We start from the raw sequence: 22,516 nt of genomic DNA on the forward strand, positions 1-22,516 counted from the left end.
CTGGACACTTACACAAAATTTATTATTATTAATCTCAAATGCTTTTTTTTATTACTGTATTATAATCTAATTGCATTTAAAAATTACAATTAAATTATAATATTACGTTTTAAAAAGTGTGAGGCTTAAGGGTTTCTTAAAGAATGGGCACATTTAAACTGTATAAAACACTTTATTAATAAATAATCCGGCGGTTCAATCTGTCGGTGTCTCGGCGCGAGCGTCGTTCACCAGTCTCTGTCTATCCCGGCGCGAGAGCACTCCTCAGGAGTGCTCGGAAACGCAACGCCTCTCTCTCGCGGCGAAGAGAAAGTCATGTGTGCACGCTATTGGCAACCTGACCGCGCAATATAAATGAGTAATCATCTGAGTTACCTTACATGAGTTACCTTACAAAAGCATATTTGAGACCATTATTAACTTAAATAAATAAAGTATTATGTAAATGTCCGGACATAGGTACCTACATGCTACATGTCGAGTCACTGGGACCGGACAGTACCTATGTCTGGACAGTTACACAAAACTTTATTTATATAAATTAATATTAATCTCATTTTTTACCTTAAAGACCAATTTAAATGAGTTGTCTTTTGTCATTAAATATCTATTTATATTAATATTTCCCATCAGTATACTAATTTTCTAATTGTGATCGGAGACTGAGACAATTACATCCCTGGCTGTCCGGCCACTGGTACATTGACGCATTTCATTACTTATTTAAATATTTTAATTAATAATTGTTATAAGTAAGTTCAAATAATTTTTCCTTGCTTAAGGGACTCTTGAGTTTTTAAATGAATACAAATATTTATATTAAAAACTTTTTTGATATTATAAATTGTATTATTTATTATATGACAACCTATCCTTAAACGTCCGGCTACTAGTACATTTACCTTACGGTTTTAAAATCCGGATCCGAACGGCGGATTTTTTGAGAGGTGTTTCTGTGGGCAAGGGTACTCTCAGGAGGTTGCCGGCTTTTTCCGAAAGGAGATACGAGCGTAAATATTTTGGTTCTTACTAGGATCGAACTCGGGTTCTCTGGCATGGTAAACCAGTGCGCTGTCTGCCATGGCACGCTCGCGCTCAAAGAATTCTTACAAGAATATATATATGGTATATATATATATATAGCCTTGGTAGTCTAAAGGCTTGGACGCTCGTATATCTACAAGAGATCCGGGTTCCACTCCCGACCGATGTAATTTTTGCAATAAATTTATTTACAGTTTTTCAGTACATTAACATCTTTCTAATAGGATGCCATATTGAGCATCAAATTATTAAGTTGCTTATCAATTTAATTTGTAATATTACTATAATAATTTGATTGCGTTTAAGTTTGAAAAATCATTTCGTCGCGCAGTTCGAATAACTACATATTTAGTATATTAATTCACATAGAAATTATTTAAAAAGCATCAAAGATTCAGCTTCGACCGGCATAGACTTCTAGTTTATCGATTATGTTCTCATATGTATGGTCTAAAATAAGATTCTCTCTCTCTCTCTCCCTCTCTCTCATTGAATATGTATATATATATATATTTATTACTTATAAGTGAATATTTTTAGTAAACAAAAGGAAAACTCTGGAGTCAAGTTTTGAACGTGATGATAATCACAATAAAAATTTAGAGGAAGGAAAAGCCGAAAATATTAGTGAATTGTGTTGATACTGTTTAAGTACGTAATGATAATGAAATTACGTAACGATAATGAAAAAAATCTGATTTGTTAGAAAGTAAATGTTTATATGATTGCACAAACATTGTGCAATTTTAGTAACAGTTATGTTTTATTACTAAATTATAAAAATGTTTCAATTTTTTAATTTTATTGCGTTTTCCGATTAGAAAAAAAATTTTCTTAATGTTCATTCACATTAATTACGATAGTTATTGAAATATTGTTATATAATAATGATAATATAAAATAAGAAATTATATAGTTAAAATAAGAAATTATATAGTAATAATCATACTTTGTTCAGCTCTTAACTACATTATGTATTATTGTATTTGTTACATAAATCTAAAGTATGTATTAGTGGGAAAAATACAATATCTTCATGATATTCTATTGCCACTAATTTACATTTGATGTCCTTTATATCATATTATTAGACAAATCGTCTAATGGTGGATTCATTGATGTCTAAATTATAAATAAATTTTATTTATTCACAAAACAACTAATATCTGCAATACAACGAAATTTTACACAAATCACTTTTAATAATTAAAGTATTTATATAAAAAATTGAAATTTTTGTTATTAGGAACTTTATAATACATTTTCGCACATTTCTATTAGAGAGCATAAAAAAAAGTTATTTTTAATTATTTCAATAAAAAAAAGTTATTTTTTATTGAAATAATTTTTGATCCAGGTTTTAAACCACCAATTTTTTTGTTATTTTTAAATGCAATCTAGAATAATCTGTAATTTTTTAAATACTTTTTTATTATTTAAAAGAAATACGAAATACATCCTTAATTAACGAAATGTATTACCGAACAGTAAAATTTAAATAGTCAAAATACATTAAAATATTGTACATTATAAATTCTGTATAGCTATGTTCAATAACCTTAATATATTCAATAGGAAATATATTAGAATTATTAAAATCAAAAAGAACTTTTGATCCATTTTTTATTGATTATTTTGATTATAAAATAACTCTGGTTAATAAAATTTTTTAGGATAATGTTTTTCAGAAACGTGAAAAATGAAGTACACAAACATTTCCGTACGTACGTGTTTCACTTTATTTATTAAATTAATATTGACACAGGTTATTGTGTATGTTGTATAGTGAGAGTCGTGTATATGGGCAATAGTTACCTATCTATATAGTAATAGAATAGAATTAAAATTATCCATTTAAATACAATTGCGACACGCGCGTATAGAAGGATGTAAATTGCCATTGTTCTCTTCTTGAATTTTTTATGTTTTCTCTGTTCTTATGTTCGATTATATTCACATAATTAGGACGAGAAGATAGTTAAATTTTATTTATCCATTTATTAAACGATATATTGATTCTTATAACTTTAACGTTTTTGATGTTTTAATAAATTTTTTAAATAGTGAACGTTAATTTTTCTTTAATGTAATGTTTTCGTTGCGATGTATCGCATTTCGTTGGCCAAGTAATTTCGAATTTACGACGGGTCGTTACGTGAAAGTGAGCACTATATTCGTATTGATATTTATATGTTTATAGGTGCGTATTTTGGTTGCTCCAATTTAAACCCCTCGAAAATAACACGTTTGCGGCCCGTTGAAAACTCTCTTTATCTCTCTCTCTCTCTCTCTCTCTCTCTCTCTCGGTGATGACGGATATCGCGTCCTTTTCTTTCTTCTTTTCTCGTAGGATGTTCAATGTGCCTGACAAAATTAAGTACTAATTTATATTTTCTTATTTTTTAAAAATAACTGCAAAGTATAATTTGTCATCCATTAATATTACACAGTCATAAAAAAATTCATTCTTCAATTGTATAATTAATTACTATTTATTTAAAAAATCTAATTATTCTACATTATTCTATGTATCGTACTTTATATTAAACATACGTTTATAAAGACGACGTTCGAAGTGGTAAAGGGTAAGGTGACGGTGATTATTTTACAGATCCTGCCTCGTCTCCTGGACGAGGTATACCTGGGAACCGGGCACGGTTGAAGTGGTGACAAAGCTGCGGTGTTTGGCGCGGATCATGGTCAAATTGCTCTCTGCCGTGTCAGCGCGATCCTCCGCGGCCTCGAGTTCTCTTTGGAATCGACGGACTCTAGTAACGCTTTGTTGGGACATGCCTTCTTGTTCCTGCAGCTGTCTCTTGTAGATGCTGACTTTCTGGGATGCTTTGTCAAGTGATTCCTGCAGCAAAGCGATGTTCTTCGAGTCCTCTTCAACTTGAATCATTACCTCCTTAATATTGCGCTCCTTCTTACGAAGTATCTTTACAGTCTCAGCGTGTCGGCGTTTTTCTTCGTCCAACTCGAGTTCCAGGTCGCGAATCTATGCAAGAATTATAGAAACGAAATTTATTAAAAATTAACCAATACTGATAAATATCATATTAACGTACTAAAAAAGCATTGTTAACGAGATATTTAACAGAACATTAAATTTACATTATTTAATTATATAAAACTTTAATATTAATATTTAATTGTATATAATTGTATTAAAAAAATTTAATTATTTTTTAATTATAAATTTATCTATAATATAATTACAATATAATATACATAACTATATATATAATATGTATAGTTATTATATACTATATATATAATAACAGAAAATTAATTTTACAACTCTTAAAAAATAATTCTTTCTGGATTGCGATTTCGACATCTTATAAAATTATAACAAATTTGGAATAATTCATTAAAAATAACATAACTCAAAATATCATGAATTGTTTAACTATTATATTTACTTCAATTAGCTAAAATAATTGAATTTAAAATAAAATAATTTCTTCTTCAAACTTTGATCATCAAACCTGTCTTAATTCTAAATATTTTCTGTAAAATACTTTCTTTTCTTTTTACAAAAATGATACAACTTAAAATGTGCCTTTTCTATAGAAGATATAATCTTTTTGAAAATCTTAAGACACAAGTGCTATTTGATAAACAGACTGTAAATTTAAATTAGTTTACCTTTGTTAATTGACAGAATAATTTTTACCTAACTCATTAATGATAACTCGAAAATCACATTTTTTTAGTTGTGTTACTTTCGAAGTAAGAAAATGATATAATATTAAAATGAAAAAAAATTTTATCTTTCTTCTCACCCTGGCTTCGAGCTTGCTGATGATGCGCTTGCCTCCAACAATGGCGTTGGCCTCAACCTCTTCCAATCTCACGGACAGATTCTTTACCTCAATCTCCAGCGACTTCTTGATAGCCTCAATTTTGACAATACGCTCTTGTTCCTCATGGACAATCTCAACGGTGTGCTTGAGTTCATTTTGTACTCTCTGATATCTCTCATCGCTAACTCGCAATTCTTTAGTGACCTCTTCGTAATCTCCAGCCAAAGTGGCTAGTTCTTGCTCCAATTTAGCCCTTGATGAAGCGATGTTTACGTTGATTGTAGTTAGCTCGTTGATACGGCTAACCGATTCCTCGTATTGCTGCTCGACAGTCCTCTTCGCACGCAGGGCCTTCAACACAATTTCATACTTTATACATAGCCATTACGTAACGCTTATATAATGTGGTATTTATTCGTACCTTTGCTTATCCGGAGGATAAACTAAACTTTTTAAACACATTTTGTAATCAGTCTCTTTCAAGTTAAGTGCTTCAAATCAATTCCTCTACTTACAGATTCGTAATTGCCGCGGATTTCCTCGAGCTCAACCGTCAATGATTGGAGACGACGTTGACTAATGCCCAGTTGATCCAGGGTCACTTGCAACTGGCGCTGTATTTCGTCGTAATGAGCTTGTAATTCCTGAAAAATAAAATAATTAAACGTATAGGATGGTTGCTATTTTAGACATATTGGCAAATGGAAGTGTCGATATTACGGTCAAAGTGAGAGATTGCTTCTTAATAGTCTTCTGTAAATCAATGTTGTTCTTGTTGGCGACATCCAAAGACAATTCCAGCTCGGTGATTTGAATCTGGAGCTTCTTCTTTATACGCTGAACTTCGGTCTTCAACCTCGTCTCAGCTTCCACCACACGGGCATTCAGTTGCTCGATTTCGATGCTGGTCTGTTTACTATGAATTTCATTTGATGTAAACATATCAAATATAATTTTTTTATTCTCTCTATTTTGATAAATATTATTTAAACAATTAAATTTTCAGTCACAGTGCTATTCTTCGGAATTTAAGAATGACATTTTATTGGTTACACTATTTCCAAACAATTTTGATACGTCTAGTATTTAATATTTGGTCCCCCCTACTTGTTATCATTTTGATGTCCATCGATTTACTTTATCCATCCTGGGATTTAATTTTCGGCTGCTTTTATACAATTTTTCCGCGTTTTTGAAAATCGATTGATAATGAGAGAACATAATATTATAGGATAAGGGGATACTAAAATAAGTTATTATTAGAGAAATAAATTTCTTCTAGACATAAAATCAAATATCAATTATTAAAACCATTTATTTCTATTTCACGCATTTTTATTCTTTTCTAAAAATTAAAATATTGTACCTTTTTTTTTACTGAGAACTCGATCATAACGTCGCAACTCTTACCTATCTACCACGCTTAACATTATAATACTCGCATCCTCGACACCCATACAAAAGTTCCCGTCTTGCACGATCTTGATACCTCTTATCTAGAAAATAATTGCTGGACTTCTGCTCGAATCCGCGCAGCTCCCTGCTGAGCGTATTAAATGGCTGCGTCAACTTGTCCTCATCAATTAGAACCTTAGCCCTTTCGTTCATCAATCTGCTGTGTACCGTGTCGTCCCAGAGAGAATGCGCGGTCTCCTTTTGGAATTTTCGGATATCAGCCAACTCCTGGCTCTTGGACAGATTTTTCAGCGCCTCTGTTCTCAGATGGAATTCTATTGCTTTCGCAGATTTTCCATGGAAACTTTTAGCATGCTTCAGCGCGTCATTCACCTCGGTCATCATCTGAACATCTTTCAATGCCTGCAACTTAATATTGCTCATCGCTTCCTGCTGGATCTCCTTGACCTCGCTGTGGGCACGAGTGCTGGCGAACATCAACGGCATGGGTAGTCTTTTCAGGTCCTTTCCGGTACGCGGAAAGATCTCCTTGGTCACGCGGCTGGCCTGCACGGTCTTGGCCAGGCTGAAGTCCGAGCGATTTGCTATCTTCGGGCACGTCAGGCAGACAGATGGTCAGCGTCAATTTTATGTCGCACGTTGGTCGCTCGTGTTTTTCTATGCGCACATCTAACGGGCACCACCGTTTTCCGTCGTGCACGCGCACTTGTGCGATGTGGTCACCTAAACTTAGCCGCAGCGGTCCAGAATGCGAAAGTAATCGGCGCCACTCATGACCGACCCTCTTGAGAGATTCAAAAACGACTGCCAATACACCGAACACCTACTGTCCCTTTCGTCCGGGAACAGAGATGGATTTTTGTTCTGTACAATTTGGCAAACTATTCTGATTTAATCACGACTACGAGAAATGGTCCAAATAATAGGATGCCAAGAAATCATTCGGTGCAGCATTTCGCGATATTTTTATTAGCTCGGATAGTTCTTCTAAACTGATATAGGAAACCTCTGCAGTGAATTATTTAGGAAAGTTTTATTAAAGTATGCTAGTGTAGAAAAGCTGTTTCCTCTCTAGGTATATAAACATTGCTTTTAAGATTGTATTACATATTACGTTACAATTAAATTTCCTATTTAGGTTCAAAGGAATATTAAGATATACTAGTTGTTCGACAAAAAGTAATTATTATTATTTTTTAGAGAAAATATCTTCAATATTATAAAAATTATTAAAAATATTATTTGTGTTATATTGACTATATTAGCTATACTAGAATTCTTTAAGACAGTATGCACGATTGCATATAAAAGTATAAATACAAACATAAACTGTTTTAATTTATTTTATAAATCGTTATATATATTGTTTGTTATATATTTAACTTTTAGATATATACTAAATAATTATTTATTTATTTAGTAACAACAGATATCAGAATGATGCGTTTAAGTAACAATGTAAACAATTTATTTATACTATTGCAATAAATAAGTTCATACAACTTATTTGAATTATAAAATTTCTCACATTTTTTGAATGTCTTTAAAATCTATTTTTTGTAAATGAATTTTATATTATTTCCAATGTCATTTTATTAATGATATATAAAAGAAAATTTAAGAATAAGTCAAAGAAGCAAATTTGTTAGACAATTAATTTTTATTTGTTACGTATACGAAATTAAATAAAAGAAGAAATAATACGTTATTATTGCATATTTCTGCTCGAAAAATAAGTTGCGTTACTAAAAAAAATGCAACGACGTCAATAATGACACCAATTACGCACGGCTTCTATGCACACGTCTTTGATCATTGCCACTTGAAACGAAGCAACCTCTCCCGCGGCACCAAATTTAGAAACCGAAAAGGTCGAACAGTCGCCAAGGCGCGCGGCACTCGGAGAACGGATTGCCTCATATTTCCCAAAAATTCCTCTTTGCAAAAACTTATCAGCACTTTTCTCGCTAGTACCGTACCTTAAAACGAGATAGGTGATCTCTGGCTTCGTCCTCAGCGTCAATTGCATATTTAATAAGATCATCTCTCGTATAGGGTTGTACTTTTTTGTCTTCCCATAAGACTCTACTGTCAGACCAAGGTAATTCAGGTAATTCTATTCTTCTTTCAAGTTCTGCTACAGATGACTTTGAAGCGATTCGCTTGGAATCTATATAATCAATCATTGGTTGATAATAATTTATTCCGTATCCGTAATTTCTTGAGTAGATATACGTTGGATAATGCCGCCATTTTGATTCCAACGGCATATGATTTGGAGGCATATAACTTGTCATTTTTTATAAAGTTTTAGACGTCTACACAATGTTTGTTTTATTTTTTATTATTAAAGATTTATAGAAAAATATAATTGATGTAAAGGATTTTTCAGACAGTCGTCTCTTAAAATTTTTTGTTTCTTGACAATTCGATTATATTCTGTTATTGTCAGGTTTCCGATTTTTAATCTAATTTATTGATATATTTTTTTATGCATTTATGCTTTCTATGAACAGATGTACAGATGATGGTGACACTTGCAATAGGATCGTTGATAAAAATTGGGTCGATAGTTAGGTGGTATCTTTTGTAGTTTTCGTTGCGATTGCCACATCGAGAACAACCAATCAGCAGTACCTCTCAATAATTAGATCATGACTGATCGTATTTATTGCACTTATTAATAGAATCGTATTGTCATATATATTGTCATCATCTGTCCTTATTAATATCAATCTCTGATGTGTCTTATTATACCATCCATTTTATTTCAGCGTTAATGTTAGCGACCAGAATAAATGACCATAATAAATTTTAATGCTATATATATCGCAAAGCATAATTTATATGTTTATATGAAATTTATTCTCATTGTAGAATAATTTGTAGTAGATAGACGATTTCTCTTGTAGTCTATCTTTACTCTGATTTTGTAAAATGAAACTTTTTATTAAAAAAGAGCTTTTTTTAAATAAAATATGTCTATAAATGTAACAATATCATATCTTATTCTTTATCATATATACCCAAGGAGAACAAGAAAATCAAAATAATGTCAATTTGACATCATATTAATGAATTTACGTCATATATATAATATATATATATATATTATTATATAAAGTCATTCTTAGATCATCTGAGATCGAAATTTTTATCATGACCAAAAAATGACATAAATTTATTAATATGACGTCAAATTGACATTATTTTGATTTTCTTAGGTAAATAGATGAGTAAAAATCGTGTAAAGAAATTGCTTACATCATTAAATGTATGAATCGATCATTGATAAATTTAACAACATTTCGTTATGTGTGTTAATAATAACACTTCGACTTACGATGGCTGGTCAAAATTAGAATTGATTATATAATACGCGGTCTTTAATAATACAATTAACACTTATACGTTTTACTATATCGCATACATTATAATATTTTTAGCAATTTGCATTACTGATTAGGTACTGTGTAATTATTAGAAAATTGAAAATTATAGAAATAAATTACTATATTATACGATGTAATTATAAAATTGAAATTCTAATAAAAATCACGCGCAAGTAATGTATAACATAGCTTTATTAAAAGTTAAAGTAAACTTATTTAAGCAAAAGAGACTTTTTTTATATTAACACAATTGCGCACACATTGGTACAATATTTTTAAAAATAATTTTCTTTTTCTTTCCAGGTTAGAATAAAGTAAATCTTATTTTAAATTAATAGAATATAGCTTTCTTTCTTTAAAAAGTATGTAATTTTAATTGAAGAATGTTGCACAGAGAATAGCACATTTGAAAGTAATAAGAAATAATAAAAAAATCTACATATAATAACATTATGAGTTGTTGTAACTTTATTAAATAAATAAAAAGGTTAATTAATTAATATTACCTAATAAAAATTTTTTTATATGAGATATATAAATATGTGAATATACAAATGAATATATAAATATATATAAAATATGTATTTAAATATATATTTAAATATATACATTTAAATATATATAATTATGTACGAAATATGTTCATGTATGTACATATATCCGTACATGTTTATATATCTTTTTTTTTGTAAAATTTTCATTTGGTACAAAAAATAGTAATAATAACAAAAACACTTAAAAAAGAATTAAAAGAATAATTTTTGCATTGTCTTTTTTTATAAAAAATTAAGTTTGAAGAAAGAAAGACAAATTTGTTTATATGTCATATATATAAATATATATATTGAATTATATACATATATATAATTATATACAGGCAATTTTTTTCATTTCTTTAAACTTAATTTTTCATAAAAGAAACAATGCGAAAAGTTATTGTTAAGAACTTACCGAATAGCTTCAATTTCTTCGTCCTTTTCAGCAATACGACGCTCAAACTCATGACGCAATTGACTCAATTCGGCTGACAATCTTTGAGCACGTTGCTCTTCAATTTTGCGGCCCTTATATCAAATTTTCCTTTATTTAATATTTTATTTGTTATATGATTGATGTTATATTTGATTTAATTATTCTTAGAATAATATTTATTACCAAGAACTTATTTTAATTTCTATCATTAATGAGTTGTTTCTTGAAGTCTAATTTGGATTTATTTCAGAAATGTTTATATTTATTTTACTAAATATAATATTTATAAAAAATATTAGTAAAAGAATATAATTCACATTAAAAATAATTTAAAGCATTAAAAGATCTAGCTTCGACCGATATAGGCTTCTAGTTTATCAATTGTGTTCTCACATATATGGTCTTAAAATAAGATTCTTATTGATTAATAAAAGAATTTATTTTTTATATTGTAGCAAACTACTGTTTTACTTTCAAATATTTGAAGAATCCTAATTTCAAATAAAATAATAATACTAAAACTAATTTTATATTGTTACGTAAAACTAAAACTCTTTAAGACTTTCATAAATCTAAAATTATTTACAAAATTTTTTTATTACAAATATTACTGTTAATAGTTTTATATTTTTTTGATTGCAATTAGAATAATATTCACGGTATTCATATACAAACATGAATGGTTACTCACTGCTTCAGCTTCCTTGTAGGCAGCAGCTAATTCTTCGCGTTCGTTCTCCAATCGGCGAAGTTCCAGCTCCAATTCATGGAGTCTTCGATTCATGTCAGCCAATTGATTCTTTGCGTCGCTAAGATCATCTATATAAATGTTATTATTATAAAATTAATGATTTAATTTTACAATTTAATTATCTAAATAATTATGTAAATAGTTTTCTACTCTTTGCAAAAAATATTTATTCTATTCAAAAGGAAGCTCCGATTGAATAATATAAAGAGAAACTTCAATTTTGTCAAGAACGTATAAACTTCTAGAATATAATAATTTTTTATAGAAATTCACAATTTATGATTGCTACTGTATTTTCGGATTGTATATTTTAAAAATATTTGAAAAACAATAACAATCACCTCCAAGTTTCTTGTTCTCACGGGCCAATTGATCTTTCAATTCACGGGTCTTATCAAGTTCAGCATTTACACGTTGTAGTTCTTGTTGTTTATTGCGGAGATCGCGCTGGCTTTGTTCATACATGGCAAGAGTTTCGTCCAAGCGAGTCTTCAATTCTATATTGATTTTCTCAAGATGTTCAACACGTTTTTGAAGTTCACGAGCTGTTCCATTGGCCTTAAAGAAAAAAATTATAAGAATATGAGAAATTTTTATATTTTTAAGAATATAAAATATTTGTTTTTCAGAAAAGATATGTCAATACAAAGCTGGAATATAATTAAATCTTACTTTTTCTAAGTCAATAATCAAGACCTCCACTTCGGATTGCAAGCGTGATTTCTGCTTCTCAAGATTATTGATCTTTACAAGCAAGGTTTCGATTTGTTCTTCTTGTTCTTGGATACGAGCAGTATATTTGCGACGAAGTTCTTCTACCTGTGTAAAATTATGTTAAGTATTTATTAGTAATTGTCATTTCTGATTTTGATATTAATGTGATAAAGATATGAAGAAACAATTATTAAATTGACAAAATTATATTTTTGTGATAAATATGTTTATTACCTCTTCGATACGAGCGTTAGCCTCGGTTTCATATTTTGATCTCCATACTGAGACTTCTCCATTAGCCCTGACCAATTGACGTTCGATATCCAAACGTGCTTCAGATTCTTCTTCCAATTGGACGCGAACCGACTCCAATTCCACTTCGACCTGTAATCCATAGTGATAATTATATCTAATTGTATTTATTTCTAATATTTATTTCTTTTAATTAACAAAATAGTATTGTTAATTACTGAATTTCAGCTATTCTTTTCAATATTTGCAATAAAAAATAGAATATTAATAGCTGATTTTTCTATTTTTTTTAAATTTTTATAAGGAATATTAATGCAGTAAATTTATGTAAGATACTTGAAGTAAGTTATTTCGATGGCAAAGTTAAAGTATCCTGTATATGTATACATCATATTGTATATAAATATTTAAGACAAATTATATAAATATTTAAGATAAGTTATTCATTTTAAAGGAAATTATCGAAATCGATAATATTATACCTGGTGCAAAGAAGCTTCGACCAATGCACGACGACGTTCTTCATCTTCAAGACGACGGCGAGCATCTTCAAGTTGACCTGCGATTTGCGTCTTTAGATAAGTAACGTTCTCGATGTTCACCTAGAATTTTATTTGAGTAATTAGCGATTTACAGTAGATTAAAAATTATACGCTCTAAATTGTAAAATGTCTATCGCTTTACCTTCAGATCTTGCACCTCTTTGACTAATTCAATATTCTCTTGAGACAGCCGAGTTTTATGACTGGTGATATCGACAATCGTACGGTTTAATTCCTCAATTTTGACGTTCAATTCAGATATGTGTATCTCGAGTTTCTCGACTGTTTTTATTGACATCAATTTTTCTTTAGTAACATTGTCAAGTTGGGCGAGGAGCTCATACACTTCCTGCTGGAATTTCGATTTTTCCTTATCAGCCCTGAAATCATAAAATAATTTCGCTAAGAAACTCATTTTTAGACTTTTATTTTATTATTTAAATATAATACTTGTACATGTGTGTGTGTGCGTGTTGTTATTGTGTTATGTGTGTGTTGTGCAAGAAGCAACATTAAACTTCGATACAATTCAGTTAAGAAGACGGAGGAAGAGGGAAAAAGAGAAAGAGAATGAATCTACTTATTATATAAAGTAAGATAGTTATATTTTTATATATAAATATATATATAATTATGTATATATATATATAATTTTAAGACATTAAAATAATATTTTTTATACTTCTATTAATTTCTTAAAAATAATTGAAAAATTCTGTAAAACACATTAATAACATTAGATATAAAAGGAAAAAGAAACATAGATGTTTAAATTGTAATAATAATACATATATCTAAACAAAGTATAGTTCAACATCTTGTCGCGTGTTCTCCACATGTAATGCATACATTGAAAAGAACATTATGAGCAATTTCATTTTTCTGAAAGGAATATGAAAAAATTTGGATAATCTGGATTTACTCCTACAAGCGATAGAGGGTGTAAGATGTCAGTTAGCCGATTCTGAAAATAGTGGGGGTTCTCTGGCTGGTCGCGTGTACTAATATGGCGCGCCAACGTTGGGGTTGTGGATTACCGCGCGACTCGTACGGTTAAAAATAGTCATAAGCTGTGCGAGCAGAAGCGAGACAGAGAACGAGAAACGCACGAGGGAAATAGAGGAAGACATCAGTATGTTTTTGTACTGAGAAAGAAAAAGAATATTTGCACAGTGAGACTTATCATACACCCTTCACAAGTTCATTTCATGAACAGATAAAAATTCTTCTTTTTGAGTGGTATCATTTTAAGACACGAAGAAGTTAATTTTTGGAAGAAATGTCTTAAGGCCATGACACATAAAAAAATTTAAGACTTAAGCAGTAAGAATATCAACATGTTGGATTCGTTACTGCTTACGTTATGATCTTACGGTCTCTATTGTGATTGATCGATTCGCTTACTGCTTAAGTTTTAAGTTTTTTTTATGTGCCATGGCCTTTAAGATTGGTCAAAGACAAAAAATATGCAATAATAGATAACAATAGATGAAGTTGGAATAAAAATTATCAAAAATATATAATACAAGATTATTGAGAGAATATGGATGACTATGTTATATTTGTAAATTGATTCTTCTATTTTTACAATATTCAAAAATTTTGTCAATGTCGTTGCGTGGGTTACGATTTATAATCGGTAGTGAATCATAAAGAAAATGTAATCGAGATATATTTGGTACTACTTGCGTCGTTCGATTTCTGAAGCGAGGTAACAGCTGTACTGATTACTTATTATTTTTAGCAACTATGTGTAGCTGTTTCAAATTAAATTCTGGAAAATCAGTATTCTTTTAAAGGATTTCTGACACAATAACATAAGTATTTCCACAAAGCACAGACTTCCAAGGAACATTCTAAAAACGTCCTAAATCCTAAGGATGTTCCTAGGACATTCATTGAATAAAGTATATTCTATGGGTTGTAATTATGTTACAACAATTTCCAATTTTTATGTAACAAAATTTTAAACATATTATACATATTTTTATCCATTATATAACTTGAATCAAAGTTAATCCGTTATAATCTATACAGCACAGACTTTCACGTAATATCCAAAAGACATCTAGAGAACGTCCCCACATAAAGTGTGCCCTGGTGAAAATAAAAATCGGAGCGTAAGTCGAATATAATGGGAAAGTAATAGAAGCATAAACGGAGCTTTTAGAAGGTGAAAATTGAAACAACGAAATGTAAAAGAGACGTTTACGCTTCGTTTATGCTTCTATTACTGTCCCATTACATTCAACTTACGCTCCAATTTTTATTTTCATCAGGGACTGTATAGGAAATAGTAGTATACAAAGTTTGAGATTATATTTAAATGTGTCATCCTTTTGAAAGGAATAATATGTACTAAAGATTTAAATATTGATAGCGATTAATTATATAAGTTTCGATTATTATATAATTTATTATACAATTTATTATATATTTTTTAATTATAACAATTATATTTTGTACATGTTTTTAAGATTGCTTAATTTTATTTCAGAATATTATTTAGAATGTTTTTGGAATGGCGAAGAACGAAGCTTTGCTTTTCAGACAGTTCATGCGATTGTCTGAAAAGTAATTGTTTTCCTTTAAACATTTTCTTTTTAATCGAAAGCTACTGAAAAGAAGCGGAACTAAAAGCGGTCACGGACGTTTCATTGCGCGGCCAATTAGCGATCTAATTAACGCGTGTTTCCAGGGCTGTCATCGTCCTTGTACGGACGACAGAACCGGCGTCTCGATGAAGCGACTATGTTTAGAAGAGCCGAGGTACTGAATCTTCGTGTATTTCAGTTGCGAGTCATTTTCTGGTTTGGACTGTGGCCAGTGCGACTTGTATAATTCGCACAAACTTTCTTACATATAGTCACTCTCGTTTGTGACGAGCCGCGTTATAATTACCCACGTGACATCGTGATTCATTACGCTTCCTCCCTATTAGCGTCCTGTCTTTTCCACATTGCGGGACGCTTCCTTATGAAACCGCTATTTGCTACGCGCCGAATTTCCGGCCAGTTCTCAGCTGTTTATTGATGTTCCCTGGCAACACGCTTATGCGCGCTCCCGTTTTAAACAGAAGATTAACAAACGTTTACATTGCGGCTGCTTTGTGATCGCGAATGTGCACGTGTCCGTGCACTTTCTGAAATGTACGGAGTTCTGGTCTTGGTTAATTAATTTCTAATGGTCAATTAATTTCTAATAGAAATATTAAATTTATAAACTTAAGCTATGTTTAATTGAAATGTACCTAATTGAATCTATAAACACTTAATAACGAGTCAAATAATGATTAAAAAATTATTAATGAATTTTTAACAAACTTATTATTATGTTATCTTATAATATTAGCTACTTATTATATTAGCGTTTAAGTGATGGACAGAGTTCCATTAATTACGGTGTTTCTTGTTACTAACCTGGCGCGTGCTTTAGAAAGCTGATCAATCTGATCTTGAAAGTCGACGACGACCTCCTGATGCTTTTTGCGCAAGAGATGTGCGGTCTCCTCGCTCTCAATATGGACATCTTCGAGTAGTTTACGCAGCTTGGCCAGTTCCATGTCCCTCTTCTTGTTGATCTCAAACTAAGCGAGAAAATTATTAATTTGTGCATAATTTATGTTTAGCTATTTAATACTACTTTTTGTAACTGCAGTTGACCTAAACAAAAGAGTTAATAAAAGAGTTAGTAAAATTTTAACTTACTTGAGATTCGGCGCCACCCTCAGCCTCTTCGAGACGTTCAGACAATTGGATGACTTGCACGCTTAAATCAGCGCGCTCGCGTTCGATCTGTAAGATTGTAAATTCTTGTGAAAAAATGAATAGATAATTTTCAAATTTATGATTTAAATTTATAAGTTTAAATTTTATATAAGGTCCATATTCCAAAGGGACTAACTTTTAAAATAAATTATTAATTAAATAAGAATGCAATAAGGATATTTCTCTAAACGATAAAGTAATAGTGATATTACAAGTCCAATATTATAATCTTCTCAACAATATTACATACAGCGTATGTTATATTTCATTATATTTATATCGTATTGAGTGACAAATTATAATATTGATGTAATGTTACTATTACCTAAGGAACACATAAGAGTCAACAAAAAATCAAAATGACTTTATTTTGATTCTTAATATCAATAAACAAATTTTGTAATCAAAAGTCATCAGTTTGATCTTCATGACGTCAAAATAAAAGAACACAACAAATCATGAGAAAGTCAAAATAACATCTCTTGACTTGATGTATTCCTTGGGTACTTTACGTTTAGCGGGATGTATAGCTAAATAGGAAAGCTCTTAATATGTTTTTACAATAATTAAAAAATAACGTTTAAATTAAAATTGATGAAAAAAATAATATAATTACTTTTTATACTTCCAGATATATTATTTTATACTACTTCTTTTAAATAATTGAAATAAAATAAACAATAAATAATAAAATTTTTTAATTAAAATATATTTTTTTAAAAGTTTAAAAACGTTTTTATATTATATATTCTCTTATGTAACCTATGCGTTATATAATTAAATGTGAAATTAGATCCTTAGGAATGAATCTTGTGACAAATGCAGTGAAGTTATGGTTATTATTTTGATCAAAGAAATTGCATGACAGCGTACTTTGCCACAGTATCTTAAGTGGTAGCTTGACGTCAGGTTACTTCACATCGTGAATAGGACGATCTATTTTTGAGCGCGGCGTATCTATATTGAGAGTCTTATTCATATTACAAACGAAGCGTTTAACGGGAAAAAGAAAGATCACGATACTGCTATCACAATATTACATGAAATTGTTTTATTATTATCTTAATTAGTATTATTTCAGATATTTAATAAAGGCAACTGTTATTGGAATTTAATATAAAACACGTATGTGAATTAAAATTTTGTTTCTTTGAAATTTTATTACAGTTATATAACACACTCGCTGTTTGATGATAAAATTAAATTGTCATGTGTTTATGCATCTATGTAAGCGTATCGTAAGAAATTAAATTAACTGTATGCTTTTGTATAACGGTCCAATATTCAAAAGAGATTAGCAATTTTTAAATATGATGCATTCACGTTTAAACAAAGATATGTAAGGTGTTCTGAAAGCGTACACCGTGCGCTGTAACGCGTCATATAAATTTTCGAGGTTTATAGCTTTGAAACTCGAGGAAAATTTTTGGCAATTGTTCAATACACGTATTACGGCGTCCGTTATACACCAATCCGATCTCTGTGGAATTCTGACAGGTAATGAAATCTGAGAAGTTCTTATAAAATGTAATTCTCTATTTGAAGTCCGCTGTGCCTTTTTAGTTACACATGAGTAACTATAGATGAATATTATAACTAAAGAATGTAATTTTTGTAATGTACGATCTCATCAGATGTGTATGAAATTTCATAAAACTGTACGTTTTTTTAATTAGAACTTTTTAATAAGTAAAGAAATTAGTTCTAATTTGTGGTATGTAAGAAACAAGATATATCTTTCTGTTTATGCAGATGGAATTAAATTATTTTTAAATAATTATAAAAAAATTTTGTATTCTCTTTTAAGTTTGTGTTTGTACAAATCTTCTCTATATAAGATTGAAACATTTCAATTATAAACCGTTCAAATTTTTGTGAAGATTCTGTATGATAAAGTTTTCCTCGTTTATGAAAGTAGGCGAACAGTGTTGAATACAAACTCAAGAGCTGGACAATTCGACCTACTGCGATCCATTTTGCAATGAATTAGCATTCTTAGATCCCTTCCATTTTCAATTAATGATATCTGAAGAGTAAGATATAAGATTGTAATTTCGTTCGATCAACATAATTCTCTTTGATCAAGCACGTTTTGAATATTGTATTGTAAATTTTAAATTACAAGTAGAATTTTTATCATCTTCCATTTTCTTTTAATTATGTTTGTTATAAAATACACGTGTCCTTTAAGTAAGTATTTTTTTAAATAAACATACCAAATAAAAACCTATTTATTATTATTAGTGCTACATTTTAATATTATTATGATGTAATAATTAAATAATGTATTAAGCGCCTACGTTAATTCTTAATTATTTAATAAACTAAATAATATTCAATTGAATTATTATATATCAACAAAAATATAATCTATAATAGTTTATCTAAATACTTTAACGTCTTATAATTTTTCAATAAAAGAATGTATATAAAATAGTTAATCTAATCATTCAATCATTTATTTGCTTCTATATATAGTAGAATTTCATAAAATATAATCCTAACATTATGAAGAATTTGATATGAAACGTCACAGCAGGCGCTCGATGTCCGCCATTGCGATTAAGAAGCTTCAAATACTGTAAGGGTATAAAAACATTCATGAAACTCACCCTCTGACGCAGCTCTCTCTCAGACTCCAGATCATCCTGTAGTAGGCGGATTTTGTCCTGAAAAGAGAGGCAATAAGTATTAGAGGATATTACATGGCGCCCGTTATAGAGGGTCGACGCTTTACGTAATCATTCGACGAAAATATCCAAGAGTGGAGGCTCGGTATTTCGGAAAGACGGACGACCTCCGTAGAATAGATTCGTCCTCGGTAGAAGGAGAGAACGACGTCGCGATGTCTGCTTAGCGCGTCTTTAAACCGTTCGGCTGAGATTATTTCAAGAAAGGCGCTCATTAACGTTAGATTGCTCCAAGAGAAGCCAGGCCACTTGCAAGGGATGAAGAAATGATCTTACTTGGTCATTGTAGAGAGGCGACTATATTTCTCCTTTATACTTCTCTTGAGATGGAATACGTCCTAGAAAAGGCATATCCTTAGGTCTGAAGAAAGATGGGCCAAAGTATCTTATGGACTTAGCAAGCATTGGCAGACGGTATCTCAAAGTGGTATCGATCTAGCGCCTTGGCATGATCGTCATTTCAGACCGATATTTCACCGACTATTTTCGTGCACGAGCAATCCGATAGCTACAGAACGTCGTACACTTTGCTTCCTCGTTGGATTGGCACTAACATCTTTTATGGTCACTGAACTTTCGTAGTTCACCTTCGCGATTGGTCACTGCTCCACGATTATTCGAATCCATTACGTATCACTGATAGCCAACGTTTTAATGATGTACGGAAACTTTTGTTGAAGTTTTATCTTCATTACAACATAGTGATTAATAGATGCGACCGTGCGTTTCCTCAGGAAATGGTGGAAAACGTCTGTCGATAGATTCTTCTTTTATTCGCTTCATCATACATAGATGTAATCGTTACAATATCAATTAAATGAACTGATAAATCTCGTTGATTTATTTAAAATTCTGATTTCAACATAGCTTTCCGTATTTTTAAGGAAAATGGTTACTTCCGATTTTTACGATTATTAAATATATTTATATTGTAAAATGATTTTAGTGAAATATGAGAATTTGTAACTGTTTCGTATTGTACAAAAAATATTTTGTTGAAATTCATTATTAAATATGTTGTGTGAAAAGTATATTAAATCACAAATTTATTTAAAGCGTTTCTCGTTATAAATTTTCCGGATTATTTAATTATTTTAATTTTGCCAAGTTTATTTAAACTATTATTAAGCTAAATTTTTCTCTCTCTGAAGGAGCAGTAATTATTTCGAATTAATTTTTATTTTTAATTATTTTTAATTACTTTTAGGCAATTTAACTTTCTAAAGGCATTATAGATTTATAAATAATCTCATCCGATTTATTTAAAATATAATTAGAAGGTAGTATTTAAAAGTTGGTAATAAGCAATTGAAGAAATATACATTACTTTTAATTTTTATCATCGCTGTTGTTCTCTCTCCTACCGAAGGACATCATATCAGAGGCTTTTTTGCAGGACCTACCTCGAGTCTGCTGAGAGCGCTCAGGTCGGCGCTATATTCGATGCTAACATCGGCAGTACCCGCACCACCGGCAGAGCGGTACGTGTATTTAGAGGTTTTAGCAACCGCTGAAGCCGACATTTTTCTCTTTTTGTCCTCTACTTGTCTTCAACAATTTTTTGACTTTTTTCGTATTTTGCGGGACTCAAGTCCTCTCGTGGATTTTTAGTTTGGACACCCTCCGCCTATAACGGTTTTCCTTTCCGCCGGATAAGTCAAATCGCCTCGGCCTCAATCGTTGGTACGTCCACTCCACTTCTTCCACAGTCTTCTTCTTCCTCTTCTTCGGGGTTTCGGAGCCGACCAGCGCCCTACTCGTAGTGCGCGACCCGTCGTCGTTCGTATGGCGCGCCGGCTGTTCCATGGCTTCGTCAAAATGACGACCGACGCAAGCGCATTGATGTTGGATCCCCACCAGGAATGGTGAACATGTTCGTCACCGTCGTTGTTCTTGTCGTCTTCATCATCGCCGAGGAAACCACTAAACCACGCTGGACGCCCACGTTGTCTAAAGGTAGTTGCCAAATCGACTTCGGCTTGGCCGACTACGGTGACGAAGGTACTGAGCAGAGGATGTCATTCTTTAATGATCTTTATTATGTTACATGAGTTTCAAATTGTGTTATCAAAGATTGCGTTCTCCGGTATTCTCTGAATTTTTGAACATTAGCTTGCTACTTGAATTCCAAAATATTGTATTAGAAAAGGGTTTTTTGTTACTTGAATGTTTCAAAATATTTTATGGATTGAATTATAAAATAATTGATTATATGTGTTTAGAGAGGTGGGTATTTAAAGGCAATATGAGAGAGAGAGAGAGAGGAAATGATTAATAATCCGCAGGAAATATATCAACTAAAGTTTCGTGCATAGGCAGATTTAGATGGATGTGACAAGAGACCTTAGTTACGCTCTATTTGCTGTCCTTCTTTTCAAAAGATATATATATGTATATGTCAGTTCACTGTCCTTAAACTTAAAGCTCGGTTTGCATTTTCCTATTTATAAATATTTTCAGAATATCATTTAAAACGCACCTATTTATATTATGTACAACTTGATTTTTCTTACTTATTATACTAACATCATTTTTTTAATATGAATATGAAGAGTCTTTTCTGATGTATTTCTATCTATTTAACCTACCATTTTTCTTAAAATTATAATAACCAAATTTGGGTTCATGTTCAGCAAGCAAAAATATATCTACTCAGATAGCACACGACATTAATAGAACGTATATGAACGTATATGAACGTTCTAAGAATATTTGTACATTCTTAAAATGATCTATGAATGTCTTTAGAAGTTTGGTGCTGTATGGGTAAGAGATTATTCATATTTATGTTGCAAAGGGGTCAAATTTTGTCAGACAGTGTTATTGATAATTTAAAATCTTATTTTCTGTTTAACATAAAAAAATATGTGATATCGTACAAATTATACAAATTATTAGGCATACGATACTATAGGTAGATATAATTATTTTTTATTTCTGAAAATATTCTATCAATTACAATTATAATCTCAAATTGATTTTCATCCCTATAAGTTGATATTCATTCAGTAACTATTTTCTAAAGATGGTTTTTCGAATTCTTACGCATAAAATTGCCCGAATTAACTTAATATTGTGTACTTGAAAAGAAAGACATATAGAGTAGAATATTCTTAGTTCAGTCAATGAAACAACGAGCTCATGTCGACTCATTCAGCGATCTATCT

General features: G+C 30.7%; 2 protein-coding genes and 1 long non-coding RNA gene across 3 annotated transcripts; all 3 read right to left on the reverse strand.

Moving 5' to 3' along the window:
- Positions 1 to 2,759: 2,759 nt before the first annotated feature.
- Positions 2,760 to 20,888, reverse strand: LOC108726404 (paramyosin, long form). The gene is made up of 16 exons (XM_018453947.1): positions 20,753 to 20,888; positions 19,272 to 19,328; positions 16,600 to 16,686; positions 16,312 to 16,478; positions 13,035 to 13,272; positions 12,833 to 12,952; positions 12,333 to 12,482; positions 12,057 to 12,203; positions 11,726 to 11,942; positions 11,325 to 11,452; positions 10,613 to 10,725; positions 5,574 to 5,769; positions 5,369 to 5,497; positions 4,833 to 5,204; positions 3,598 to 4,042; positions 2,760 to 3,408 (listed from the first exon to the last, which is right to left on the reverse strand). The coding sequence occupies exons 1-15, from the start codon at positions 20,870 to 20,872 to the stop codon at positions 3,650 to 3,652; spliced, it is 2,634 nt and encodes an 877-aa protein (XP_018309449.1). The 5' UTR covers positions 20,873 to 20,888; the 3' UTR covers positions 2,760 to 3,408; positions 3,598 to 3,649.
- On the reverse strand, positions 6,186 to 8,595 carry LOC108726405 (paramyosin, short form). The gene is made up of 2 exons (XM_018453948.1): positions 8,249 to 8,595; positions 6,186 to 6,857 (listed from the first exon to the last, which is right to left on the reverse strand). The coding sequence occupies exons 1-2, from the start codon at positions 8,564 to 8,566 to the stop codon at positions 6,264 to 6,266; spliced, it is 912 nt and encodes a 303-aa protein (XP_018309450.1). The 5' UTR covers positions 8,567 to 8,595; the 3' UTR covers positions 6,186 to 6,263.
- LOC108726406 (uncharacterized) lies at positions 19,396 to 20,146 on the reverse strand. The gene is made up of 2 exons (XR_001936798.1): positions 19,626 to 20,146; positions 19,396 to 19,536 (listed from the first exon to the last, which is right to left on the reverse strand). It is a non-coding gene; the product is annotated as an uncharacterized lncRNA (long non-coding RNA).
- Positions 20,889 to 22,516: the final 1,628 nt, after the last annotated feature.

Source organism: Mycetomoellerius zeteki, unplaced genomic scaffold (genome assembly GCF_001594055.1).
Source record: "Mycetomoellerius zeteki isolate Tzet28-1 unplaced genomic scaffold, Tzet1.0 scaffold415, whole genome shotgun sequence".
NCBI classification, from domain to species: Eukaryota; Metazoa; Arthropoda; class Insecta; order Hymenoptera; family Formicidae; genus Mycetomoellerius; species Mycetomoellerius zeteki.